The sequence below is a fragment of the Scleropages formosus genome, chromosome 24 (genome assembly GCF_900964775.1).
Source record: "Scleropages formosus chromosome 24, fSclFor1.1, whole genome shotgun sequence".
NCBI classification, from domain to species: domain Eukaryota; kingdom Metazoa; phylum Chordata; class Actinopteri; order Osteoglossiformes; family Osteoglossidae; genus Scleropages; species Scleropages formosus.
Genome location: NC_041829.1, coordinates 6,698,737 through 6,725,660, shown reverse-complemented (window position 1 = coordinate 6,725,660; position 26,924 = coordinate 6,698,737). Strand labels below are relative to the sequence as shown.

Genomic DNA, 26,924 nt, shown 5'->3' with positions numbered 1-26,924 from the left:
CTGGGGTTCTAGTCCTTCTTGGGGCACCTTGTGACGGATTGGGGTCCCGTCCTGGGTGTGTCCCCTTCCCCTCCAGCCCTGCTCCCTGTGTTGCCGGGTCAGGCTCCGGTTCGCCGTGACCCCGCCTGGGACAAGCAATTTCAGCCAGTGTGTGTGTGTGCACATTACAAGACTATTATCACGTCTTGATAAAACTGAGTCAAAAACAGGTTTTGATGTGAATAAGCATATCACTGCAATGTTCAATTCCTGGAAATGATAACACTATATATACATACTTTGCACTTTATACTGATAGTGATCACAAGTAATTCAATAGGCTGCATCTGTCACCAAAGAAATTATAGCTATGGATTTCCTGCCCCAGTGACCTTATAATGACTGGGATGTCTGACCTCCACCTCCATAGTCATTAATGTTACTGGAGCTTGTGGCTATATCTTTCAGCCAAGAATTTGAATTATTACATGATCGAAGCTCAGAAATGAAAAGATTCTTTATATATACTATGTTTAATGAAGACTTCTTCTCTCTGCGTAACCAGTAACCTCTCTGGATAAATACTTTGGTCATCATATTTCCCTTGCATTAGATCTTGAGTAGTTTTCAAAATAAGCCTGATGCTGTGCTAGAAAACTACCGACAGCTTCCCGAGGTCATTCATCAGCTGTCATCCAAACTCTTTCATTTGACTGATAGACACTCTACGGTGCAACATGATGACCCTTCTGACAGCTCATCAGTTGCCATCTGCCTTGCGACGATGCTCTAGTTCATTCCTAGTGATCTGTGCAAGCCTGCAGCTAAACAAGCCAGACCCCCTTCGTGGAGTCGCCAGCCGTTGACGGCACCGTGTCCTCGGCCAACTACACAGAAACAATGTCGCACGAGGGAGTCAAGGGCCGAGAGGACTGACACAGCGATTAGGCTGCGGGGTAAAGGGCTTTACGTGGGTTACTTTCAACGAATATTTGCACACCCCCTTCTCCCCCTCCAAAGCCCCCTGCAAAGCCACTGAAAAGATTAAACAGGATCCAGTTCTGCTAATCTGCTCTGTAAACATGGTGAGCCGAGAGCCAATGTAAGGACGGACTTAAGGCTCCGGTTTGCGCCAACTCTACAACCCCTGAATAATACTGACAATTAACATATAATCCCTTCAACGATTTGCACAAAACAGCATATCACATTGCCAGTTTATTTCCTAAAGAGCCGTAGCCTGCAGCATCAAACACTCAACCTCTGTGATCCAGTCTCAGGTACAGTACTATATGCTTAAATGGACTTTAAAAGACCTTTAAATTAATGGTAAATTATGTTTCCAGTAGCATTTTTTTCCTAGCATGTCAACGTACAGGGTGAGTAGAAATGTTTTTGGGACTCCTTACAAAACAGTGATGCCTATTTTTAGTTTTACTGAAGAAAAGCTTATAAAAGAAATAAATGCGGTTGCTTCCAGTGTGGAGCTGCCATTCTTAATGTTAGGGGAAAATCCTGAGTGTTCACTTAAAATTGTGAGCTGGCATTCTGCTCTGGAAAGAATGGTCAGTACACACCCTATCAATTCCTATTTTGCCCCATGTTACATTTTTTTCCGTTAAATTCTGTAAATTCTTCAGTGCTTTTCAGTCCCTTCACACCAGCAGTGTCATGTGTTGTCCAGCGTCATGGATACCACCCACAATCATAAACAGAAAGCAATCCGGCATGGAAACATGGCCATTCAGGTGGGTTCAAACATGCTGGGGGGGGGTGTAGCAGATTTGCATTCAAATCTGACTCTCTACTCTGTTCTTTCGACCTGGAGCGCAGAAAATAGGGTTAGGCTCAGAAACCTTAACTATTATTTGGCATATTTTGGCAACAGTAATTTTAACCCAATCAAAATAAATTCAGTAAACTATGGATCACAAAGTGCACCGATACAAAAAAAAAAGAATGTTTGACCGCATCTCTTGCTTTAGTACCCTTGATCAAGGTACTTACATGGAACTGAGATACAGTAAAAATGACTCAGCGTATAAATAGGTAAACTATTCTAAGAACTTAGCATTTTAAGTTGCTCTGGGGAAGTAAAAACAAAAATCCTTTCAATTTAATAATAATATGGAAACTGCTGTTTTTGTTCTGATATTATATTTACTTTGGATAAGAGCTGTAATTGGCTGACATTTTCAATGTAATAGAAATATACTGTATAGAGTAGATGATTTAAAAGCATAGCAGCTATGTACTTTGCAGAAGGAAATACATGGTGGGTGAAAATACTTGTATTAGAATTACAATAATGGTGTAACTGGAGTGGAATTCAGTCGTCTTGGACAATGAGCTCATTATATGAAAAAGGTACTATATTCAAACATATACTTAAAGAACATCCTTTATTAATGTCTCACAGAAAGCGGCACTGCAGCCCTCACTGATGATGTTTATGAAGAGTTGCAATATAATAGACTCTGTTGCAGGATTTTACTTTCCAACATTTTGGTCACAGAAGTTTCACCCAGAAACCCAGAAATGGAATGAGTCTGAAAACCAGGACCAAGATTTTATAGCCTATCTTAAGAACAACATGTACTGAGCATCATTTTGACATTCTGATTACTGGTGATGTGCACTACACAGACTTTGTGACAAACTACATTCGTGCGCAGTTTAAACATAAATAAACTTTTTCCCGCCCACAAAAACTTCTTTCCTCCCAGAAAAGTAGCATTTCTTCTCACTGTTATTTTACATAGCCTAAGATGACCTTAGAGTAAAGAAAAACAACAGGGAAACTTGTCTTTCGCTTTATCATCTGTCCAAAAAGACTTAATACCAAGACTCATGAAAGAATTAAAGTGTTTAGATGTAAAAATGAAAAAAAGAACTCAAATTATAAATTTCAGGATTCATAACATAAGCATATCGTATGTTGTACTGCTACTCCATTAAGCCTGTAAATCTTTATTTAAAAAAGTTTTTTCAATGGTTTGTCTGTCTAGACTTTTTTTTCTTATTATTATTTTGTATGGTTTAATCAGTGAAGAATATCTCAGTACAGTCTGTAATTGTCATATTGTTAAAAACCTCAAACGCTGCCATAGTAACAGCTGGTTACAACTGGCCTTCAAATGCAATTGAAATTTTACCAAAAAAAAACATAGAAAGGGGTGTGTAATTTTTCCTGTCTCTCATATCTTTCCCTTTTCTTTTAAATAATTGTTAATCTTTGCATTTTGTGTTCCAGAACAGGTCAGACAACTCATGAGGTCCTCCTCAGAGGTGGCCAGCTGATTATTTATTAATTCAATAAATTAATCACAGCCGATAAAACAAAAAAAATAAATAAAAAAAAAAAAAAACAGAACTTTTTAAGAAATGCTTGCTGCTGTGTGGGGGCGCGGTGGCGCAGTGGGTTGGACCACAGTCCTGCTCTCCGGTGGGTCTGGGGTTCGAGTCCTACTTGGGGTGCCTTGTGACGGACTGGCGTCCCGTCCTGGGTGTGTCCCCTCCCCCTCCGGCCTTCCGCCCTGTGTTGCCGGGTAGGCTCCGGTTCCCCCGTGACCCCCTATGGGACAAGCGGTTCTGAAAATGTGTGTGTGTGTGTGCTGCTGTGTGGCCTTGGTATGGAGAAACCATGATCTTTAGCCATTGGTACGATGTCAAAACCACATGCCTCTGTGGGTGGGAGGGAAGAGGCCACCTTGGGTGCACTTAATCCTTTTGTGTGCTTCTCAATTCCTGGTGAAACCACAAGATACACTTCCCTGCCCTTGGCCATCAATCACACACTGGCTGAGCTAGTGATGTAACTGGTCCATTCATCTGTCCAAAGAACGCATTCCTCTTGGAGCCTTGGTTGCTCCATCCATTTGGCACTAATGCACCATTAGATACTGCAAGTGGATCCCAAACTACCGTTCCGAGCTGGCAAACAGTATGAATAAGATACCTCAAGTGGAGTTTGTAAAGTACGCCATGGCAAACAGCTTGGATGAGCAGAAGTGCCAGAAGAACAACCTGACATGGAACGACCCTCTGCAACAAGATGCACCATCAATGGGATGGCATGAGCACCACTTCAAAGTCGAGTAGAGAGACGTCTGTAGTTTCTCAACTTGGCAGGTCAAACACCTCAACGTGATTCATAACACCATTTAAAAGGTGATGAGAAGATAGATAGATAGATAGATAGATAGATAGATAGATAGATAGATAGATAGATAGATAGAAAATTTGCCCACTTTCCATGCTATCCTACCTTTGAACCCAAGCTTGACCCTAGGAAGACTCTGTTTTATGCTGTCCACCACTGGAAGGAGTACAAGGAGTGATGCAGAAAGACACAGCCAGATGTGGACTGTTCCGTAACACCAGTACTTTCTGTTTTGGGTCGCGTCCATGTCGAAGAGCAGGCGGAGGTGGTTGAGCTCACTGGTACGGCTGTGGGGAGAGGAAGGAGCAGGTTAGCGCTCATCCAAGGGTGCTCAATGCTGTCCCTCTCTGAGGGGGGTACAGCATGTTTAGGCAGGCCGTCTGAAGGGAGGAGCCTGGCACTGAAGGCGGGGGGTCCGCTGTAGATGCTCAGCTGTTTACCATGGTGCTCCAAAGGCATCCCCTATAGTCTCAAACCCACCCCTCAGCTGCTCGACGTTCTTTCCTTTGTCTACTGTCTTGCTCAATTCTAAATCTGTTTGCCCCAAACAAAGTCAGAGAAGACAAAAATAGCCATTGGGGTTTCCACAGAATTGTCATTCCTTCTCTGGCATCTTACCCCGACACCCACGTCCATCCCTGCCTTTCTCATGCTAAGTTATATCCACAACCCCTTTTTTGAATTCTCGACCATTTAATGATCATTGTGCTATTCTCTTTACTCGTTCTGCCTTCATTAATCTGCTGGGTGCCATTGAACTTGCAGCTATCAAGGGAAAGCAATGGTGCCGCCAAACTCGTAACCCCCTTACTTCTGGGTCAGAGCCCCCCTGTGGAGCGACTGCATAAGGATGTGGCAGAAGTTTCATGATGTCCCCTAGGAAAGCTCCTTCTTTTCAGTGGCCCCTCTGACGGCAGCCTGCCGCCTTCCTCTCTTCTCCCACGCAGCAGTTTGATCCAACACCACTTGTTCAAGTCATCTATTCATCTCCTGAGTCAGAGATGATTTAAATGGGATGTGCCATGGCAGAAGTGACTCTGCCTTACAATTCATACTGGAATGCATTTTTATTTCATTTTGTATAAAATATATACTTGCGTTATATATATAAAACAACTGTGTTAACTCTCATAAGTTAGAGAAAAATCCGAGTTTCACAGCTGGTGGGGCTACGTGGAGTGATCCATAGCAGATGCTTGTGTGTGTTCTGAGACATAAGAGCTGGGGTTTTTGATGCTGAGGCTACCAGGATACATCCATTGCTTCAGACCTCAAGCGCAGCGTGGGCTGGATCTGAGGGTGGGAGTATCACTGATAAAGGTAGACGACTTATTTACCCACAAGAGTGATATCCTCAGACTGCGGGCTACAAAACAGAGAACTGTGAGACACAACAGTTAAGGCACTAAGAACACTTTGAATGGTCATTTACATTTGTTCGTTTCGTTGACGCTTTTCTCCAAAGCAACTGAAGAACTTCACCCATTTACACAGCCGGGTAATTTTTACTGTATCTATTCAGGGTACATTCTTTGATCAAGGGTACGACGGCAGGACGTGGTCTTCAAACCTGGGCCTGTAAGCTCGTTTATTTATATTTATTTATTTAGCAGACGCTTTCTCCAAAGTGACTTCCCATGAACTCTATGTAGTGTTATCAGCCCACACACCAAGGTGACTTACACTGCTAGATACACTACTTACAATGGGTCACTCAACCATACATCAGTGGAACACACACTCTCTGTCACTCACACACTACGGGTGAACCTGAACAGCATGTCTTTGGACTGTGGGAGGAAACCAGAGCAGCCGGAGAAAACCCACGTAGACACAGGGAGAACATGCAAACTCCACGCAGACCGAGCGGAGATCGAACCCACGTCCTCTCGCACCACCCAGGCGCTGTGAGACAGCAGCGCTACTTACTCGCTGTGATGCCTATTTAACACTTGATTATACTTGATTCGATTATATTCCATCTCCATTGGAGATTATGCTTATATCAATTAAAGAAAAAAAGATTTTCTTTGTTACACTTTAAGATCACTTTGGAAATGACACAAGACACGGAGAAAGGGAAATACTGCTACTTTCAGTTCTGTCATACCCGGGTCTGCCTACCTTCTCTGGTCACACTATAACACCAGGCTGACAGTGTAAAACATGGCAATCCCATGTTAGCACTGCACAGAGCTCACATAAACCAACCGGGTAGACTAAGTCCCTTCACTTTAAAGCAGAACTGGAAGTCGTCATGGTTACGTCCCACGGTCCTGAGACAGAATGGTGAGCCGGCAACTGCTCTCCCATGGCCATAGAATCGTATTTATTGCAATATGAAATATAAAAGCCAAACCTAAATCAGCACATTCGCCTTGAGATGTTTGATCTTTATGTAAAGCAGAAATGGACTAGGGGGGTTGCTCCACAGTGCAACCAGTGTTTGAGAGATGCCGGTGCTTCTGGAGTGATGTGGTCTACGGTCAGTTAGGAGCAGCTCATGCGTACAGTGAGGCTCTTGTTTGAGGTCTGGCCCCACCTGGTGCCCTAAAGAGGTGGTGGGGGGGGGGGGGGGGGCGCACGTCGGCTCTCGAGTGAGTCCTTAACTGGGGGAGGTGGGAGATGACTGGAAACCCCATTTTGCTAGAATCTAACAAGATGACCAGTTGGCCAGGGGCCAGGAGGGCAAAACAACACTGGGGCATTTAGGCCCCATGTGCTGCACTGACCTCTGTCATAGACACCATTTGAAATGCAGGTGCAAAAAAAAAAAAAAAAACGGTGCAACACCTACAGCCCGAGGTCCACGGTCGCAATCAGTTCATCGGGGGAATGAGCCCCAGAGCGCCCTGCAGTGCTAATCAACTGTCACATTACTTTAACAAGCATGTCTCCATCAAAACTTAATTACACAGCCTGCTCTGCCGTAGCCCCTCTGGATCACTTCAGGGTGTCCGGCAAAATAACTGCATTGTTTGCACTTGGGAGGACGGCACAGTTTCAGCGGGTCTCAAGGTCCAGCCAAGAGCGGGTGAATTAAAGTCATTATTGTACCATGTTCCCAAACGAACCAGGGGAGCGGATCAGCGTGCAGGCAATTGGTTCCAGCTTTTTTCTAAAAAGGCTTTTACTATTTATGTTGGCAATAAGGAAACGTTTACCTTGTAACTAAAATGTAATATTAAGTCCAAGCAGCATGTCGAAGTGGAAGAAATATTAGTAGGACACCAGCGCTATGTACTGTGTGCGTCTCCCTCTCAGACATGTACAATCCTTTCCGTAACAACGAACATAATGGTGTATATACACACACATTCTCTGAAGCCGCTTGTCCCATACGGGGGTTGGGGGAGCCGGAACCTAGCCCGGTAACACAGGGCGTAGGGCTGGAGGGGGGAGGGGACACACCCAGGACGGGACGCCAGTCCATCGCAAGGCACCCCAAGCGGGACTCAAACCCCAGACCCAACGGAGGGCAGGGCCCAGTCAAACCCGCTGCGCCACTGTGCCCTCCATATATACATGAAGGAAGAAAATGAAAAAGAAAAAGGAAAAATTTTACAGAGCATCACAAGTGGAGACTGTGGAGTTTCGCTCGACACAAATTGATTCCCATTAATTTATTCTGCAGCTAAAACAATCGATCTGTCCCCATTCATAATAATCTCACCTCGATTCAGAACAATACAACTTTGAGCCACTCTTTACATAACCCACTATTTACAAGACTCTACACGCAAATGGCTCACGGACCTGCTGTAATAATTTTAAACTCCTCACTGTACCCATAAAGCGTAATCGCTCAAGAGTTCTGAGATTTCTGCATTAAAATACCGCCTTTCATAACACACACAGAATGAGCGTCGGACAAAGTAAACATTCGGGCAATGAACTCGCGGGCTTTTAGCAGCATGGATCTTGAATGAAAGAATAAAAGGTTAAGTTTAAATTCTGGCAAAGCAGCGCGTGGAAGCCGTTCTGCTTCGGTGCAGCCGAATTATACTTTGAAGTCTCAACATCCACTCAAATCATCAAAATACAGTAACCACTGGGCCAATTATGAAATTCTGACTCAAATGATGATTGCCGTTTCTATTTTTGAACAGAAACCCATCAAATTAAATGTGACCAGACAAGTCACCCTATACACTATGCCTTGAACCACAAGTTACCCTACGGTGATGTATTACTGTACCTCTGTTTTGGTGCTATGGAAATATTTTCCATAGCGATTTGTGACGGACCGAGGTTGATTATTTATGATTTCTGATTATTCCTGCGTAAGATGAGAACGGGTGGCAGGCCATACATCTTAAACACATAAAACGCGGCGCTACGAGGCTCACAAAGGTTTCAAGTACTGCATATCCAGATGTGGAAGCAGAAAACCGGATTATGGTTATTCTAAGGAATATTGCGCACGTGTATTTATTACATACATTTGCGTTCGATATACACACATATTTTAGCAGACAGCCTTTTGACTGAGCCATCTGCGCAAGATCCCGTACAACTCCAAACAATGCTATGAAACACTAACCTATTTACGAGAGCGTAGCTATTCATCAAGTACAGAAGTATTTCATGTACAGTGTTTGTCTATATTTTAGCCTATATTCTTGGAGTGAAAAATGTCTGGACAGTGTCAACACACATTTGGCGCTGCGGTTCAGTTTTTTTCACAAATCTTAGACACAGCAGCTTTACATGGTGTAGCTCCAGTCTTTAAACCGTTGAACGTCTGTGTATATACAGCAGCTCGTGATGTATTGCACATGGCAGCAGTCGGAGCGCTGAACAACTCATTGCTGCTAAAAGACAGTTTGAAATCAAATTAAAAACAGAGTATTTTTCATTTGAATAAACACTTAAAACAGAGAATCAGTTTACAATTTCGATATTTCATGCCTCGTAAGGAGTGGAATGACAATAGGCTTTACAAAGAATACGTACTCTGTAAGGGACGCTATATCAAACATCTTAACGAATGGAATTATGGCTTCCTATTACATATATCGTACTTATTAAGAAAATATCTCAAATATGTCAGTTTTTTTGTCAGATATATCAATATGTCAAAGTTCTGTATTCCTTGCATTTCCAATGGCAGCTCAACAAACAATCGCTGTCCCCTTCGCTTTCGTGAAGCCCTTGTTGACTCCCTTTGGGCTCCTCGCTAGTCTTTCCACGGAAAGCCGCCTACGTTTTCAAACCCGAGTCACACCCCGTGTTTGGCGACATTCCTCAGAGTAAAAGATCTGTTATTGAAAGGATTTCTTGCATTCTGCACCAGGGCTTGACTGAACTGTAGGTAATCTTAGACATTCTGGAAGCCTGCAGTGATACCACCACCAGGCCACGGCACAGTAGAGGAGGCCTAAAGTACGTTCAAATCCCCACCTGCCAATGAGAATGCAGAAAAGCAGTAACTATTATTTCTCAGAAACCTTTTCTTTGTGGTGTTTACAGGCCAAGGATGTCACTCAGTGGCACCCCCTTTGGCCACATAACTCCAACAAAAATGTGGCCTGGAGGTGGTTTGTTCTTTCCTTCTGCACATAGCAGCTCTTGCTGAATGAGGGTGATTGTATTGATGGGCTCCTGAAGGGACATTGTGAGGTTCAAGGACAATCTCCAAAACACGTGCGCACAGCTGGACTTTTTGATACGGCCTGAGGGTTTGGAGCATGGCGGCCGGGCTCCGAGTCGGCAGCAGATCTGATCTCATTATCCCAGTATCCTTAACTCCTGCATTAGAACTACCGACATGTTGCAGCTGAGCACATCTCAGCACTGGGACATACTTACACACTCGTGCTACATTTCTACATCAACACAACTGGCTTCGCAAGAACACTCCCAGTTCTGCAGCATTGCCCTTAACCATTTAATGACTTCCTCCAGGTACGAGTGCAAGTCGGAGAAGGCGTTCACTTTCTACAGAGCAGCAGGTGGCGTAGTGGTTAGAGCTGCAGCCTCAGACTCCAATATTTGAATCCAACCTCCTGCTGCGGTAACCTTCACCAAGACACTTACTCTAAACTCAGGCGGCACGGTGACACAGCGAGTAGCGCTGCTGTCTCATAGTGGCTGGGTAGTTTGAGAGGACATGGGTTCGATCCCCACTCAGTCTGCGTGGAGTTTGCATGTTCTCCCTGTGTCTACGTGAGTTTTCTCTGGCTGCTCTGGTTTCCTCCCACAGTCCAAAGACATGCTGTTCAGGTTCCCCTGTAGCGTGGGAGTGACCGAGAGAGTGTGTTCCACTGATGTATGAATGAATGACCCATTGTAAGTAGTGTATCTAGCACTGTAAATCACTTGGGTAAACAAGGTGTGTGAGCTGATAACACTACATAGAGTTCATTAGAAGTTGCTTTGGAGAAAAGTGTGTGTTAATGGAATAAATGCAAATGCTCCAATAAAAATGAGCCAGCGGTATAAACAGGTAAATGAGTGAAAGTAGCTTAACAGAGGAGATCACTTTGGAAAAAAGAATTGATAATAAATGTAAAAATGAAAATAATAGCAAAAAAAATAAAGGGGATGAAGCTGGTCAGGAAAAAAAAAAGTTGATGTCAGTGCTTAGTAACCACTGGCACATATAGAGTTCCTCTACAGTGTTTGTCTTCTGCTGATGTGTTCAGTGTCCATCAGGTTGCTGATTGTCCTCTTCATTGCCTTCCATCTTTCCCAGGCATTACTGGTTTTTTTCAGGGCAATCAATCGTCTCTTCTCAGGACATGTGTAAAGTTTGACAACAGAGAAGCTGCATGAAAAAGTGTTCATGCTCTATAGATGCAAGGTGTCACATTGGTGTGAAACCTCTACTTAAGTTTGTTCCATGTCATTTCATGGTTGAAAAGACAAGTAGATTAGAAATTCTTCTGTTTTGGGGGGTTGGGGGGTCCAGATGACTGGGTTATCTCAGCTGGCCCCAGTGGCCAAGGGGTCCTGCAGTCAGTGTGAAGAGACACTGAAAGACACTGCAGCCACAGGCTGACACACACACACACACGCACACACACACACACACGCTCCCTGACACGTGAATTGATGCAGATCAGATATACTTCTCACACTGAATTTTTGTTTGAAAACAGATGACAGAACTAGCCCAAGGGACACCCCCCCTGCACCCCTCCCCCCGCACCTGCTGTCCTTTACTGTAAGCAAAGCCCCTGGAAGTCTGCCAGACACAGATACAATAAATAAATTAAAAGCACAAACCGTGTATAATCTTTTTAAGAGGGGGAAAAAATGTGTTCTGAAATCTGAGTATAATGCAAAGGGAACATTAAGGGTAGTTTTTTTTATATTATTTATTTATATAAATTCTTAAGATCTAGTCTGGCTGTCCTTATAATTAATCTTCAAACTGGACTAAGAAAAACTGTAAAACACCAGGGTGCGAGAAACGATCCATAGATGGCCAAAACGGGTAAAAAATAAATGCCCATAAAGGACCCATAAATCCATCAAGGGAACATTATCCTGACTATTAAAACATAGTAAAATACTTGTTGACGGAGGAAACCTTGCAAAATGATGGACACTTTACACACTTTTGCAAAAAGAGGAAATTTAAACAAAAATGAGTAAACAGCATGGAGATCCAGTGTTGTTGTTGTTGTTGTAGTAGTGGGGGGGGCGCGGTGGCGCAGCGGATTTGGCCTCTGCCTGCTCTGTGGTTCGAATCCCGCTTGGGGTGCCCTGCGATGGACTGGCGTCCCGCCCTGGGTGTGTCCCCTCCCCCTCCAACCCTGCGCCAGCGGGTTAGGCTCCGGTTCGTCGCGACCCCACTTTGGACAAGCGGTTTCAGACAAATGTGTGTGTGTGTGTGTTTTATAATAATAATTACAACCTAAGTCAGTGTGAGTGTAGGTGTTTATGTACAAAACACGCCGCAAAAGAAGCATCTAAGCTATAAGTTCAACATAAATGAAAATATGTTCAGTTACACTGCAAATTCATCATTGTTTCATGAAAATGACATATTGAAACTGTAAAAAAAAAAAAAAAAAAAGCGGTACCAGCAAGCAAAAAAATCATATAACAAAAGGTAAAATTAGAATATAACAAGGGGCATTACACATTTTCATGACCCTCCCCCCCGAAAGAAAAAAAAAGAAAAACAGTAAGTCTAACAGACACATATGTGACATAATTAATATAATGGAACCATCAGTTGCCGGTGCGTCTCTTTCATTATTTGAAGAAAACACATGAAGTAGAACGAACGGCTTTTGCCAGTTTTTTAAAGTTGAAGTTTAATCTGTTCGTAAAACAGCGATGAAAACCAACACCAAACTAATTCGCTGTTACATTTCCACCTCTTGGCAACAGTTTGAACTCGATCGCAACACACGTTGATGTCGCTACTTCGGTGAGTAACTGTGTGTGTGTTTGTGGACGAACTGGACAGCGGAGACACCGCGCATCCAGCGCGCAGAACACACTTCGCGCACATTCGCGTCCCGTTGCTTTCGCTACAGGTGCGGCTAAACGGTGTAAACGAGGTAAAGCGTCACTGGAAGCTGTACCTGAAGGCGGACGGCGCGTCTCTCAGCGGCGAGCGGCGGGACCTCGAGCGGAGCGGCGCGGACGCGCGCACGAGACCGTCATCTGCACGTGTGTGAGCGCAGCTGTCAGGGCGGCGAGTCCTGCGGAGAAGAGCTGCTCTCCACCCCCGAGCAGCCAGGAGGGGATGTGGACCTGCACGTGGGCTGCCTGAGAAGGGAGGGGTCCTGCTGGAGGAGGTCAGACAGGGGGTGGTCATGCTGGAGGTGATCAGATACTGGATGGTCTTACTGGAGGTGATCAGATACTGGATGATCATGCTGCAGGTGGTCAGACACTGGATGGTCTTACTGGAGGTTGTCAAACGGGGTGGTCGTGCTGGAGGTTGTCAGACACTGGGTGGACATGCTGGAGTTGATCAGATACTGGATGGTCTTGCTGGAGGTTGTCAAACAGTGGGTGGTCTTACTGGAGGTTGTCAGACACTGGATGGTCATGCTGGAGGTGATCAGATACTGGATGGTCTTACTGGAGGTTGTCAGACACTGGATGGTCGTGCTGGAGGTTATCAGACTCTGGATGGTCATGCTGGAGTTGATCAGATACTGGATGGTCTTACTGGAGGTGGTCAGACACTGGATGGTCTTATTGGAGGTTGTCAGATAGGGGGTGGTCATGCTGGAGGTTGTCAGACACTGGATGGTCATGCTGGAGGTGTTCAGACACTGGATGGTCATGCTGGAGGTGATCAGATACTGGATGGTCTTACTGGAGGTTGTCAGACACTGGATGGTCGTGCTGGAGGTTATCAGACACTGGATGGTCATGCTGGAGGTGTTCAGACACTGGATGGTCATGCTGGAGGTGATCAGATACTGGATGGTCATGTTGGAGGTGATCAGATACTGGATGGTCATGCTGGAGTTGATCAGATACTGGATGGTCTTACTGGAGGTGGTCAGACACTGGATGGTCATGCTGGAGGTGTTCAGACACAGAAGATTGTTGAATGGTACAGTTAAAAAAAAGAGATGGTTAGACAGGGCATGTTGACACAGAAGATAGTCACCCAAAAGATGGTCAAAGAGGCTTTGGTTGGAGAATAAAAGGTCAGTTAGAGAACCCTTGGCGGGTTTTTGGTCAGCAATCAGACTGTTGAACGCGGTCAGATTTTCCGATCTGCAGTTGCTGCTGTCCACCACACCTGCCGGTGTGTTTGTGGAGCAGCAGCTGAAGCCCGAGAGGCTGTGAATCCATAAATACCACTTTTTCCAGTCTGAGCTCATTGGTTCCTACTGGTCAACCCAGCAAAGTTCACCCAGTAATGATCGCAGCAGCACTGTTCTTTCTGGACACTTCTGGACCACAGTGAAACTTCCACTGTTTTTACAGCATCCAGTTTGTCTCCACTTAACACAAAGCATCTGTTTATGGCCTTTCTTTAATAAGAGATTTGGCAACTATGCAGCAGATCTAGGCCTTTTACTGTTGATTTCAGTGCTGGGCTGATGTTCCTGATATATTACAATCTGATACATTTAATAAAACAAATCCTGGATATCACCTGTTTTTGGCAGTTTACTGACTCGTTGACTGAAAATAAATATCTGTAAAAACATACTGTTCAAAAAAGAAAAGCTGCATTATAATATGGAATAATGATGTGATTATTGTTTTTGATGCTTTTGCTATTATCGCATAATGAATGTACATTTTTCTTTACACTGTAGACTTCATATAGGCCATATAAATGTTATTCCATGACCTGGGAGAGGGGCAAAAAAAATTAGTCTGAATCTGAAGTGTACCAGTACAAGAAACAAATGTTATTCATAAACCTGTCTTGTAAACAACATGTATTTATCTGTGAAAATATTCCCTGTGTTAAACTGATTTTATGGCCATAAATAGTTTATGAAGACATTAAGGTAACCATGGCAACCAACCAGTTAGTCGGACATGATTTGCAATTATTATTATTATTATTATTATTATTATTATTATTATTATTAATAATAATAATAATAATAATAATAATAATAATAATAAAAATAATAATATAAGTAACCACTGTTAAGAGCATTTATAACGTATGTGTTTATGCCACTTTAACCAGAGTATGACTAATCTTAGCTAGTTTACTGTTGTGTCTCTGTACGCATGAGATACAGCAGGTGGCACAGTGTTTAAGGATCTGGATTTATAAGTTAAGGTAAACAAATGGCTCCAGGAAATCAAACAGCCATACAAACTAATAATGCTGGACAAAAAGTGTAAAGTATGCATCATTAAATACTGCAATAAGAAAGAAATAAAGAATACACACACACACACACACACACACACACACACACACACACACACATTTTCAGAACCGCTTGTCCCATACAGGGTCACGGGGAACCAGAGCCTACCCGGTAACACAGGGCGTAAGGCCAGAGGGGGAAGGGGACACACCCAGGACGGGACACCAGTCCACCGCAAGCGGGACTCAAACTCCAGACCCACCGGAGAGCAGGACTGTGGTCCAACCCACCGCACCCCCGGAAATAAAGAAAGAATAATGATCCATAAGTATGTTTCATTATAGCATCGCATCTATTTCCAACCCATGACAATTCTACTCTTTATTATACTATTTATTCTATTTATTTTTCCATTAAAATCCTACTTCCTCAGCAAGCTTCATGAAATCATCAGCAACTGCAGACTTGAAAAGTAATAATTAAGATAGATAGATAGATAGATAGATAGATAGACAGACTTCACTGACCCAAGGAGATCAAACTGCACACATAACTTAAGACAGTTAAAAGTTATTATTCGTTGTTATAAATGTTCTTTTGAATCAATAGAGTCTCGTAAACTGTAAAGACAACAAACTGAGCGAAGTTCACTTGACGTGTTCAGTTCTTTTCCCCCTTTTTTTGGCACTGCCATAATCGCTGTGGGGGTATGTAAACATCTGGGTGACATCAGCACTTACAAATTCCCTCTGTGGCCAAGTTTGGGATGCGGACGCGCCGCTCGCCCGCGGTACAGGCGTCTCCGTAACCCATTCGTTCCCGAAAGGTTTGCCAATTCTCAGCTGTAAACTTTTAAGAGTCCCGTCGCGCCGCAGACGCCGAATCACATGAGGACAATAAAGTCCGTCAGGGACTCCGTACCGCGAGGCGAAGCGTATGTTACACATTTCCAGCTGCCCTTGGAGCCGTTGCCCTTTGTGCGACGCAAACTCCTCCTTTCGCAAAGCCCGTCTGGCACAGACACGGCGTACTGCGGTACGTATCGTGTCTGGGACTCGAGCTGCAGCAAGGCTCTCCTCCTGAACGCAGCAGCTTGGAGCCGATGACCCGGTCAGGCGTGGTCACCCTGGCTCCACACCAGCACGCAGCACAGGGAGGATGTGAGAGCCCCCCCCACCCCACCTGCACCCTAGGGCCCGGTTGCCTGGTGGGGTTTTTATTTCTTTTATAACACACCGTGAACTTCCAGTGAGGTGACTCACGGAGGGCTACTGCGGACGCGCACCACCAGCCCCTTGGCAAACACCCCTAGGCGACCACAAGCCCTTGAGCTCAGCGATGACCGTATGGAAAGACACGAAAAGGGAGGCAGCCCCACTCTCGACTATTATCTGGCATGGATTTTCGAACCGAAAAGGCGCACAAACCAACGCGGGTCCAAGTTTGCGTTTACACCTCACTGAATCTGCGACGGTTGCCGGATTTTCCTTGTGGCATTTTATTCAAAACGGTTTATCCCAAAGACTGCCTCAAATCATTCTGGAAACGTAAATGAGAAAGCGTGAGATATAACACACATGACGGAAGACATTAGAAGAGTAATGAGCACAATAAAAGCAAAGTATGTTTCATGATAACATCGCATCTATTTCCAACCCATGACAGTCTGACTCTTTATTATACTACTTATTCTACTATTTATTCTACTATTTTTTTTTCCATTAAAATCCTACTTCCTCAGCAAGCTTCATGAAATCATCAGCAACTGCAGACTTGAAAAGTAATAATTAAGATAGATAGATAGATAGATAGATAGATAGAACAAAGTAGTCTTTAAGTACAAAGATAGAAATTTAATATAAAATTATAATTATAAAACAAAGTAATGAAATGTTGGAGAACAGTTATGAAATGTATACTCTCATGTAACTGTCATATACTGTAGTTTGGAGTTATGCAATAAACAAATAACTAGAGAAAACACACACACACACACATTTTCAGAACCGCTTGTCCCATACAGGGTCACGGGGAACCGGAGCCTAACCCGGCAACTCAGAGCGCAAGGCTAGAGGGGGAGGGGACACACCCAGGACGGGACGCCAGTCCGTCGCAAGGCACCCCAAGCGGGACTCGAACCCCAGACCCACCGAAGAGGAGGACTGCGGTCCAACCCACTGCGCCACCGCACCCCCCTACTAGAGAAAACATTCTGTCAATAATATTTGGAAATATCCGTGAAAATTAATGTCCTTTCATGCAATAATTAGCAGCGAAAAGAAGTGTGTAACTAGAATTAATACCACACAGAGTATCTTTCCAATAACAATTCGTGGGACTAAGGGAAGAAAAATAGAGTCAGTGAACTTTAATGTTATTTATAGGTCCTTTATCTGTGTTTTTCTGCTTTTACATTTATAGCTTTTCGCACCACTTCACCTACTGCCACAGATTGCGCTTCTCAGCCTTTCAAGCAAGAAACAGGTTTAGTGGAGAATTTGCTTATTTTTCCTTCGTCTCAGGCCTGTGTTGCGTTACCTTTAAATATTTACATTTATTTATTTCGCAGACACTTTTCTCCAAAGCAACTTACAATGGATACTATGTTGTGTTATCAGTCCACACACCTTATTCACCGTGGTGACTTACACTGCTGGATACACTACTTACACTGGCTCACTCATCCATCCATCAGTGGAACACACTCTCTCCGTGACACTCACACACTATGGGGGAACCTGAAGAGCATATCTTTGACTGTGGGAGGAAACCAGAGCACCCAGAGGAAACCCACACAGAGCCAGGGAGAACATGCAAACTCCACACAGACAGAGTGGGGCTCAAACCCACGTTCTCTCACACCACCCAGGTGCTATGGAACAGCAGCGCTACTTGCTGTGCCACCATGCTGCCATAGACCCATTGCATGGACTGGATGGACATCGAAAAAAAAAAAAAAAAAGTGGAGGATATATTTGTTATTGACTTCGTAACACAGCAAGCAGCATATTGTGCGTCCCACGTTTCACTTTATTTCCAAGCCTCCACTTTGGGGACCTTCTGTTCGGCTCCGCACCCCCGCGCCGGAGCGCTGCGGCATCCTGCGAAATTACTCGTACTGCGCGAAAAGAAAGGAAAGCGGAAACGCACTTCCCTCCAGTCTGCGGCCCAGGAGGTCTGCGGCGGTTCCAAATTACAACGCGGAGATGTCTGCAAATAATTTCTGGAACCGCATTAATCGGTTCGCAGATCTCCAAGCGAGACGGCACGCTGCCAGTGTTGTTCGACTGGGGAGCAGTTACTCCACATATTTTGCTCGGAAAACAACTTATTAGCGTTAAACGGGTAGGACTGATTAGGCAATCATACTATTAGTGTACCTTAGAGCCGAAATGGAGGCCCAGTCGCACGACAATTATAATAACAGTTATCAATAATTAGGATAAGAATCCACAATTAGGTCAGAGCCGGTCAAATGCCCTGCCTGTTGTTATCAAGGGCAAAGCAATACTGGGTATTATTAAGTGTGCTGTATTCACCACCCACATAGATCTCTGACCATGTTCTTCACCAGGTTTCTGCTCTGATCACCTAAAAAAAAAACGTAGTAAAAAATTAAATTAAAAATGCACCAACAACTTTTGTTTTTGCTGTTTTGCCAAATTAAACTTGTTTTCACAATCTTCTACAGGCTGGAAGATAATGGAGTAACAGCTCACTGAATGGAGAGGGTTCGGGTTTCCAGTCATTTTTGTTGCTGTAAAGATGATTAAAAACCGTAAAAAAAATACCCAACGAACAATAAAAGTGTTTTGATCGGAAGGTCGCGGGTTCGAATCCCGCCTGTTGCTGTAGCAGCCTTGATCGAGGTACTTAATTTGGTTCAATGTAATTCTTTGCATAAATCTTTGTAAGTCCCTTAACACTAGAAGTCGCTTTGGTCACGTAAATGAATAAATTTAAATGTAAGTAAAAATTTGCTCAACTATTAACTTTTGTCGTGAGCTCCAGGAATGGGAGTCCGCACTGCCCAGCCTGGAAGCTTTATTTATACCGGTCCAGCTCAGATAACTTATGAGGTGCAACAGCCGTAAACTCATTTTATTAATCCTGGCACTGCAGCCACAGTGAAAACTTAAATTATACAGACATCCCCTTGGGCAGGAAGTGAAGTATTGCCAGTCCATATCTATCTTTTTCAGGGCTGTGTCATCGCCGTTTGGTGGTATGGGACACCGATTCCAGCGGAACTCGCTGAAGTACCTTTTTTGCGGAAGTAGTAACGTGACCCGTCGGAGGGGTCAGCTCTCAGTGGGGCAGCCAGACAGCCAACGTCACCCCCTGGTTACCAGGCGAGCATTCCCCTCCCTGCATCCACCCCACCGAAAGGGCCGTGATGGATGCTCAAAGGCACCCAGTTAAAATTAAACTACGAAACTATGAGTGCATTATGGATCCTATTCATCTTTTCATCATATGGCTTCAGTGCGGGCGTGCGGTGGGTTTGACCCGGTCCTGCTCTCGGGTGTGTCTGGGGTTCAACTCCCACTTGGGGTGCCTTGTGGCGGACTGGTCTCCTGTCCAGGGTGCGTCCCCTCCCCCTCCAGCCTTACGCCCTGTGTTGCGGGGTTAGGCTCCAGCTCCCTGTGACCCCGCATGGGACAAGTGGTTTCAGAAAATGTGTGTGTGTGTGAGAGCTCTCAGTGTTGAACTGTTACTCTCTAAATGTGTTCTCACTCTTCTCAAAACATGCTTTTCTGTCATTTCCAAATCTTTTATATCTTTCATAGGGCTACTTGCGTCGACTGTTTGCGTCGAGGTTTGAAAAAGCTCTGCCAAAGAGCCCTCGAGCACGTCTTGCTCAGAGAAGTCGAGATAAAGACCATATGATACGATGACAGTTATCCAAGGCTGAAGGCCAAACGCAACACAGGGAGAAAGTTTTATGAAAACCGATTGCCGCGTCTTATCACTGTTAAGGTGTTAATAATCCCATGTGTCCATTCTAGACAGTGCTCACTGAGCAGCACACTCTCTCCAACGACATACCTCTCAAAACCTTGTCTATATTTCTTTTTTTTTTCATTTTTTACGCTTTTTTCCCCCTTTACTTATTGCCAATTCATTCGTGCGCTGACTTTGAAATAAACAGGCGTCTAGATAAAATGGTCATGCTTTATATCATGTGGAGAAAATTCTGCGATTCGAAACACAGAAATACACTTTCCGAAAACATAAAAGGCAAATTGTATACATTAGACGCAGAAGAACACTGTACCCGCTTGCGTACAAGTGTGGGACCAAATCTAAATATGCCCCGGGAAACCTCTTTAAAGTACAATTGCATCAAAAACATCTAATCAGAAAAATAAAGTTTTTCTTCGCTCCGCAATGTATTTATTTACCAGGGCGGCTGAGAAACAAGTCTGCATGTGAAACTATTTATTTGTTTTTTGCAAGAAGTGCATCTGGGTGGTTGGATGCATGTGGCTGCATTGCACTCATGCACTTGAGATTGGAAGCAGACTTGTACAGCTTGTACATTGCGGTCGGAAAATACTGCACCACCAGCAGTGTAAAAAGGTGCAAATGGGCCATTTCTTACTGTAGGAACAGCTCGAATAACGTGGACAAATGACAAGGATTTAATTTACCTGTATAGGCTTAGCATGCAGAGGCCAGACACACAATCTGATACATGTGCTTTCAGGTGACTGACATTAAGTCAACCGAACGCTGAAGTTCAGCTAAGATTATTCCGAAAAAGAAAACGTTGTTTCTCTACTTCTTGTTTTTCCGTGCGCTGTTCGAGAATTTCTCACTTGTCTCAGAATAAATATTTAATTAAGGGTTTGGCTTTGATTTTTTTTTTTTTTTTTTTTTTTTTTGTAAATATACATGAAAGAGTACTTTTTGAACAATAGCACAAACATTTTGTATTAGCGACATTCTGAATGTACTGCACCGTACCGGGTACTGTAGTGTTTAAAACTGTGCCCTTGCAGAGTGAAGGTACCGGGTTCAAATCCCAAACCCGCTGTAATTGCCATGAACAAGGTTCTTACCATCAGCTATTCAGTAAGAACACCTTGCTTTATATATGGGAAAATCATTGTAAAGCAAACTAGTGCTGTAAGTTTCCTCGGTCAAAGTGTGTACTTAAATAAAGGTTTATAATAAAGAAAATGATGAACGTAACATTAATATGTTTATTAATGTCTGAATTCACATTGCACAGTGACTAAGTGAAGAAACACCACCAGCTGTTGCTTATAGAAGCACAAAGAACCTTAGAATCAGCATAAATGTTAGATCAGACTTTAACGTTCTTTACAATTCTTTGTTTCACTGCAGTTGAAACACTTTCGCCGCAAATATTAGGAATGTTATGTTTAAAGCTAAACTATTTCCACCAGCGTATGCCTGCAGTGCAAACAAGGTTCATACGCCCAGGAAAGATGATTCATATTCTCAGAACCCCCTAGGGAATCAATACTGCACAGCACAGACCTGCTGGAGATATTTAGGAGATATAGTCAGCAAAATATCTTTTAAATTATAATTTGCTTCAGATGGCATTTAAACTGTTGTCCATATGTGTGTAATATAACAATGAAGAGCGTGGCCATGATTTTCCCATTATCCAGGCTCTAAAAAGTCCAAAAATGTTATAAATAAAAATAAAATACGTTATAAAGTGTGAAATTCATAACACAGGTGTTGAAAGCATCAGGATGAGGAATGGTGTGATTTTATGCACAAGCACTCTAAGTTTTGGTCCCATCTTGAGTTATGTCAACAAATGTAATGTATCGTCTTTAACATTGACATGGAGACACCCAAACTACACAATAACACCCAGCGCCTCTTCATCATATTCCCTCATTCAGAAAACACAAGAAACCCTGAGCTTAATTTAGCTATAAATACACATTTAGACATGTAGACATACATGAAATATTCTATTTTACTCTATTTTGCTTTAAATACATATGCATCGGGGGGCATGGTGGTGCAGTGGATTTGGCCAGCACTTGCTGTGTGATGGGTCTAGGGTTTGAGTCCAGCTTGGGGTGCCCTGCAATGGACTGGTGTCCTGTCCGGGCTGTGTCACATGCACCCTGTGTTGCCGGGATAGGCTCCTGTGTGCCATGACCCTGCTTGGGACAAGCAGTTGTGGACTCTGGGTGTGTGTGTGTGTGTGTACATAAACTTCAGTGATTTCAGTACATACACAAATAAAACCTTTATGAAAACCATTTTGAGCAGATCTTGATGACGAATAAATAAATTGCTGCATCACACAAACAAAAATATAATTCTAAAAGTGACAATTAAAACTACTATCTAAGATGACTCTGATGTCGGTGTGTAATCAATAAAGTCATCAGATATGCTTCAACAGGTGGTGTAATTGGTGGGATAGTAACCTGGTGCCAGTTGATAACCTGCTGTCTATTTGGGGGCTCAACCTAAATTCCAAAATCCCTATTTAACAAATAGCTGTTGTTTTTTTACAAGACAGCAGCTCATCCCAGGACAAAAGGAGTGACATTAATGCTGGTTCCTAAATCTTAGCCGCTTAACCCGTGTAACCGGAGCTTCAGGAATCCGGGAACCACCAGGAATGAGTTTCTCAAACTAACAAAGGATTCAAGGACTCAACCACCTCTGCAACCATCAGTGATATCATATTTAGTACACCATACATTTACAAACTAAGAGGCATGATATTGCACTTTGTGTTACATGAATACCCTTCAAAACACTCAATGCTTTGTGTCCAGCAAGTAAAATGGCTTTTAAGGAGCACAAGTTGTAACCTGAAGGATACTGGTTCAAGCCCCACTCCCCAGCATTGCTGTAATACCCCTGATTGAGGAACTTAGCTTAAATTATTCCATCTGAAATGCCCAGCTGAACAACTCAGCCAAATATTGCAATGCAACAAAATAGTAATAGCTATTTCTTTTTCATTTGGTAATTCTATCACTGCACAAACAAGACTGTAATTTTCATGTAATGCAAGGTAGTTCATTATGACACTAATACCGTTTTCTTGATTAAAATACTCTGTTCTGAATTTTTTCCAGAAGGAAATCCAATGAGTTCATTCTGCAAATGTTACTCATACTCTTTACTGTATGTATTAGTTATGACTATGAAATAATTTTGGCTTGCCTCAAACCTTAGTTTTGTTTCATTGAAATCCATTGCCAGGAAAGCATTAACAGAAATAACCCTTAATAATTAATTGCAATAAAAAGTACCACCCATGAATGAGACAAATATTCCATTGGTTACCAGCTAATAGAGGAAAAAATGTCATCGCTTGGAATTCTTTTCGTTTTTTGCCAACGATACAAAAGGAAAAATCTTCAGAAAACACAAAGCGATAACATCAGGAAGATTTAAGATAATAAAGCCGTACACTCTGAAAGGTGGTCCTTTCGCTCCATCTCCAGGGCGGCCTCCCCAGCTGCACAGCCAGACAAGAGCAGGTGGCCCAGGCTGAGACCACATCTGTCCAGCTTTCCTCAGTGAACTACTGTACACTCAACCTGATTGGCAATTCCCCGAAGAGAGCTGTTATCGCTGACAAATGATCTTTTTTCCTCTACGAAATCGGCATGTTTTGGCCGAAGCAGGAATAAGACCGACGCGACTCCACTAGCCTCTAAGCCAATTCCCATACGACGACCACCTTCAGTTGAACACGTAATCCCTGATTTACACTGCGAAACATAGAAATCATGAAGAACATTTTCGAGCAGGTGGCTCTTAATTCCCGCTCATAATTCTGGCATTAATCTTGCGTCAACCTGCTGCCGACATAAAGTGGCCGCAGGGAAAGCAGGTCAAGCACTGACAGCCGGTGGGATGCAGAGGATGTGGGGGCGAGAAACATGTCTGCTCTTCTTCCTGTTGATAAGGTGTGCCGAAGGCCAACTCAGCCTCCCCTTGGTACTTAGGTCGCCTGTCCCTATGTTGGCCTGGCTAGATGTCTGATGGCCTGATAAAACAAGCCTCTCGCAAAGTCCCAAGACAGACTGCGAACAAAAAGCAGCAGACGGCACCGATCAGACTCTAAGTAATTAACGCTGATATAGACAATAAGGAAACGGATGGATTTCTGTAAGGGAGGATCTCAGCTATGGATATGTGACCTTCTGGGAACTAGATTTTTTTACAGTTCATATGATCCCAGCCCATTCGTACCAAGGGTCACCAGCACTTTTCGAGGGGGAGGATCTCTTTTTTTAAGAAATCCTTCATTCTGTAACAGTCTGTCTATCTGTTTGTGTCGCACGCGTTGCACTGATTGTGAAATTCGTAGTTATGGAATAAGCTGCTGAACCACTACCCTACTGTGTGCACTGTTTTATTAATATTTTTATTTATTGCAGTTTAGTTTGTGTGCATTGGAGAGCTTGTGCTGGGAAAACTTGCACCACGTTACTTGGGTTGAGTCATGCACACTGGAGGACGGAGTAATTATTTCAGGAACCGGGGCGAACATTATGGGCCGACCCTGCTAATAGCACAAGAAGATAAGACCCTTTTCTGCCCCGGTGCGGATTTCTACCCTGCCGCCGTCGGCCCGATTAGGATCAGCTCTCACACAGAGCTGGAGATCCAGCCTTGGCGTCCCTAGACCAGGTCCTGCAAGGCCAGTAGACGGTTCACGGTGCTTTCTTATGGGAAACAAGGCAGTTCACTCAAGCATAATGCAGTGGGCAACAAAAATCAGAATACGGTACAATACAATGTAATAACAGTGGAAAATCAGTTCCCGCAACAAGGTATTGCAAACAATGCACTTGAGCTGACCACATGAGCCATGTCTCCATCTCCCCTCTTTATACTCTAAAAGTGCAAATAAAGGTCAATATACTTTAACGATATTTTTTAATTAATATATAAATTCAAATAAGGGGGCGTGGTGGCGCAGTGGGTTGGACCGGGTCCTGCTCTCCAGTGGGTCTGGGGTTCGAGTCCCGCTTGGGGTGCCTTGCGACAGACTGGCGTCCCGTCCTGGGTGTGTCCACTCCCCCTCTGGCCTTACGCCCTGTGTTGCCGGCTAGGCTCCGGTTCCCCGCGACCCCGTATGGGACAAGCGGTTTAGAAAGAGTGTGTGTGTATAAATTCAAATATTTTCAGATAACTATTTGGGACAAGGGGATGCGGTGGCGCAGTGGGTTGGACCGCAGTCCTGCTCTTTGGTGGGTCTGGGGTTCGAGTCCCGCTTGGGGTGCCTTGCGACGGACTGGCGTCCCGTCCTGGGTGTGTCCCCTTCCCCCTCCGGCCTTACGCCCTGTGTTGCCGGGTAGGCTCCGGTTTCCCGTGACCCCGTGAGGGACAAGCGGTTCTGAAAGTGTGTGTGTATTTGGGACAAGTGGTTCTGAAAGTGTATGTGTGTGTGTGTGTATTTTCTATATGAAGGGGGCATGGTGGTGCAGCCGGTTTGGCCTGTGCATGCTCTCTGGTGGGTTTGGGGTTCGAGTCCTGGTTGAGGTGCCTTGCGATGGACTGGCATTCAATCCTGGGTGTGTCCCCCCCACCCCCTGCTCTGTGTTGCTGGGTTAAGCTCCGGCTTGCCGCAACCTCGCTCGGGACAAGCGGTTTCAGTCAACGTTTGTATATTTTCTATATTAATATCATACAATACATGGAATATATCATCTATATGCAGCTTTATATTACGCAGTACAGTGTATGTCAGTGTGGAGTGTAGTGAGCAAAAGCTGTTGCACCAGAAGGAAGATGTGAAGTATTTGTGGTGAAGTATAAAGTCTGGTTATGTTTCGCAAATAAATCCATGCAACTGTAGCATGAACGGTGAGAAATGAGTAGTTTAAAGGCATATCACCCATCAAGTGTGGTCAGTTCTGCTTTGTTTCCTTTCATGTTGTCCAAACTTTGCCTTGCATGTATAGGCCAACACTCCAGCGCTTGGGGATGTTTTGAAAATGCAGATGTTTTGTGTACGAGAAGTTCACAAAACACTGTCCTCTTTGAGTGAGGTAACTTGAGTAAATGGCCCCGTGTTGAAGAGCAAGTGTTTGCAAAACATGACCGCAGCTCACCCTCCCCAAGCGCTGGTCAAGAGACAGGGACTGGGCATTCTTCCATGTCATTCATAAAGTTTTAAAAGTACGCACGCAAAGTCGCTAACGACCAACCCGCTTCTTCGCTAGCTAAAGGCCCCCGGTCAGTCTTTCCTATGCAGATCGGCACAAAACCTTTCCTCGTCTTTCTCGTCCCACCGTCCAGCTGTTAGAGCTACAGTTGGAAGGAATTTGGGGGCAGCTGTCAGTTAACTGATGTTGCACCTTCGAAACGTTAGCATGGCATCCAGCGAGACTGTGTGCGTTATCCCGTGTGCTAATGTGTACGGGGAGTGCGCGTGGCGGGGGGGTCAAACATACCACAGATGAATCGGTCAGAATCATTGCGACATCCTGCATTTCCACTAATGGCTGCTGTTTTTAATGGCTGCCAGCGAAGCGGAAAGGGTGGAATCGAGATAAACTCTTCGACTCTGGTTAAGTAAACTTTGCAGTTGAGCGGGAGATCGCCAAAGCCAACGAACTTTCCGAAATTCCTCCTGGCAATTAACACATTTCCAACCTGAAATTATGCATGGGGTGCTGTTGGGGGTGGGGATGGGGGTAGAGGTTGTGGCACAGTTGGTTGTTTGCTGTTCTTACCATGGCTGCTCGGCCGCAAACGCAGAATAAGTGAACGGAGCGCCACCCTGGCCCACCTCAGCCCTGAATGAAAGGGAACATGGTCATTATCTTCTTTTCTTTTTACCCTGGGCTGATGAAAACTGAAACTGTACCGGGGTAATAGGTTCTTTCGGCAAGCAAAGCTAAAAAAAAAGTGACTTATCAGGAACAGGTAAGCTTGGAATTTGTTCCCAAGCAATACATTTCTCTTTGTTGACTATGTGCTTCAAGCAGCACCACAATTACAGTTCGAAAGTAAAGTAATTTCTATTATCAGGGCTGCTG

General features: G+C 44.1%; 1 protein-coding gene across 1 annotated transcript in view; it reads right to left on the bottom strand.

The window, feature by feature from the left end:
- Positions 1-12,952, bottom strand: part of LOC108936611 (semaphorin-3D-like) — a 43,542-nt gene extending 30,590 nt beyond the window's left edge. The window contains exons 1-2 of the mRNA XM_018756106.2: positions 12,685-12,952; positions 4,247-4,428 (exon numbers count right to left, since the gene is read on the bottom strand). Coding sequence (XP_018611622.1) covers positions 4,247-4,428; positions 12,685-12,920 — 418 coding nt within the window. The 5' untranslated portion in view covers positions 12,921-12,952. The remainder of the gene's footprint in view (positions 1-4,246; positions 4,429-12,684) is intronic.
- Positions 12,953-26,924: the final 13,972 nt, after the last annotated feature.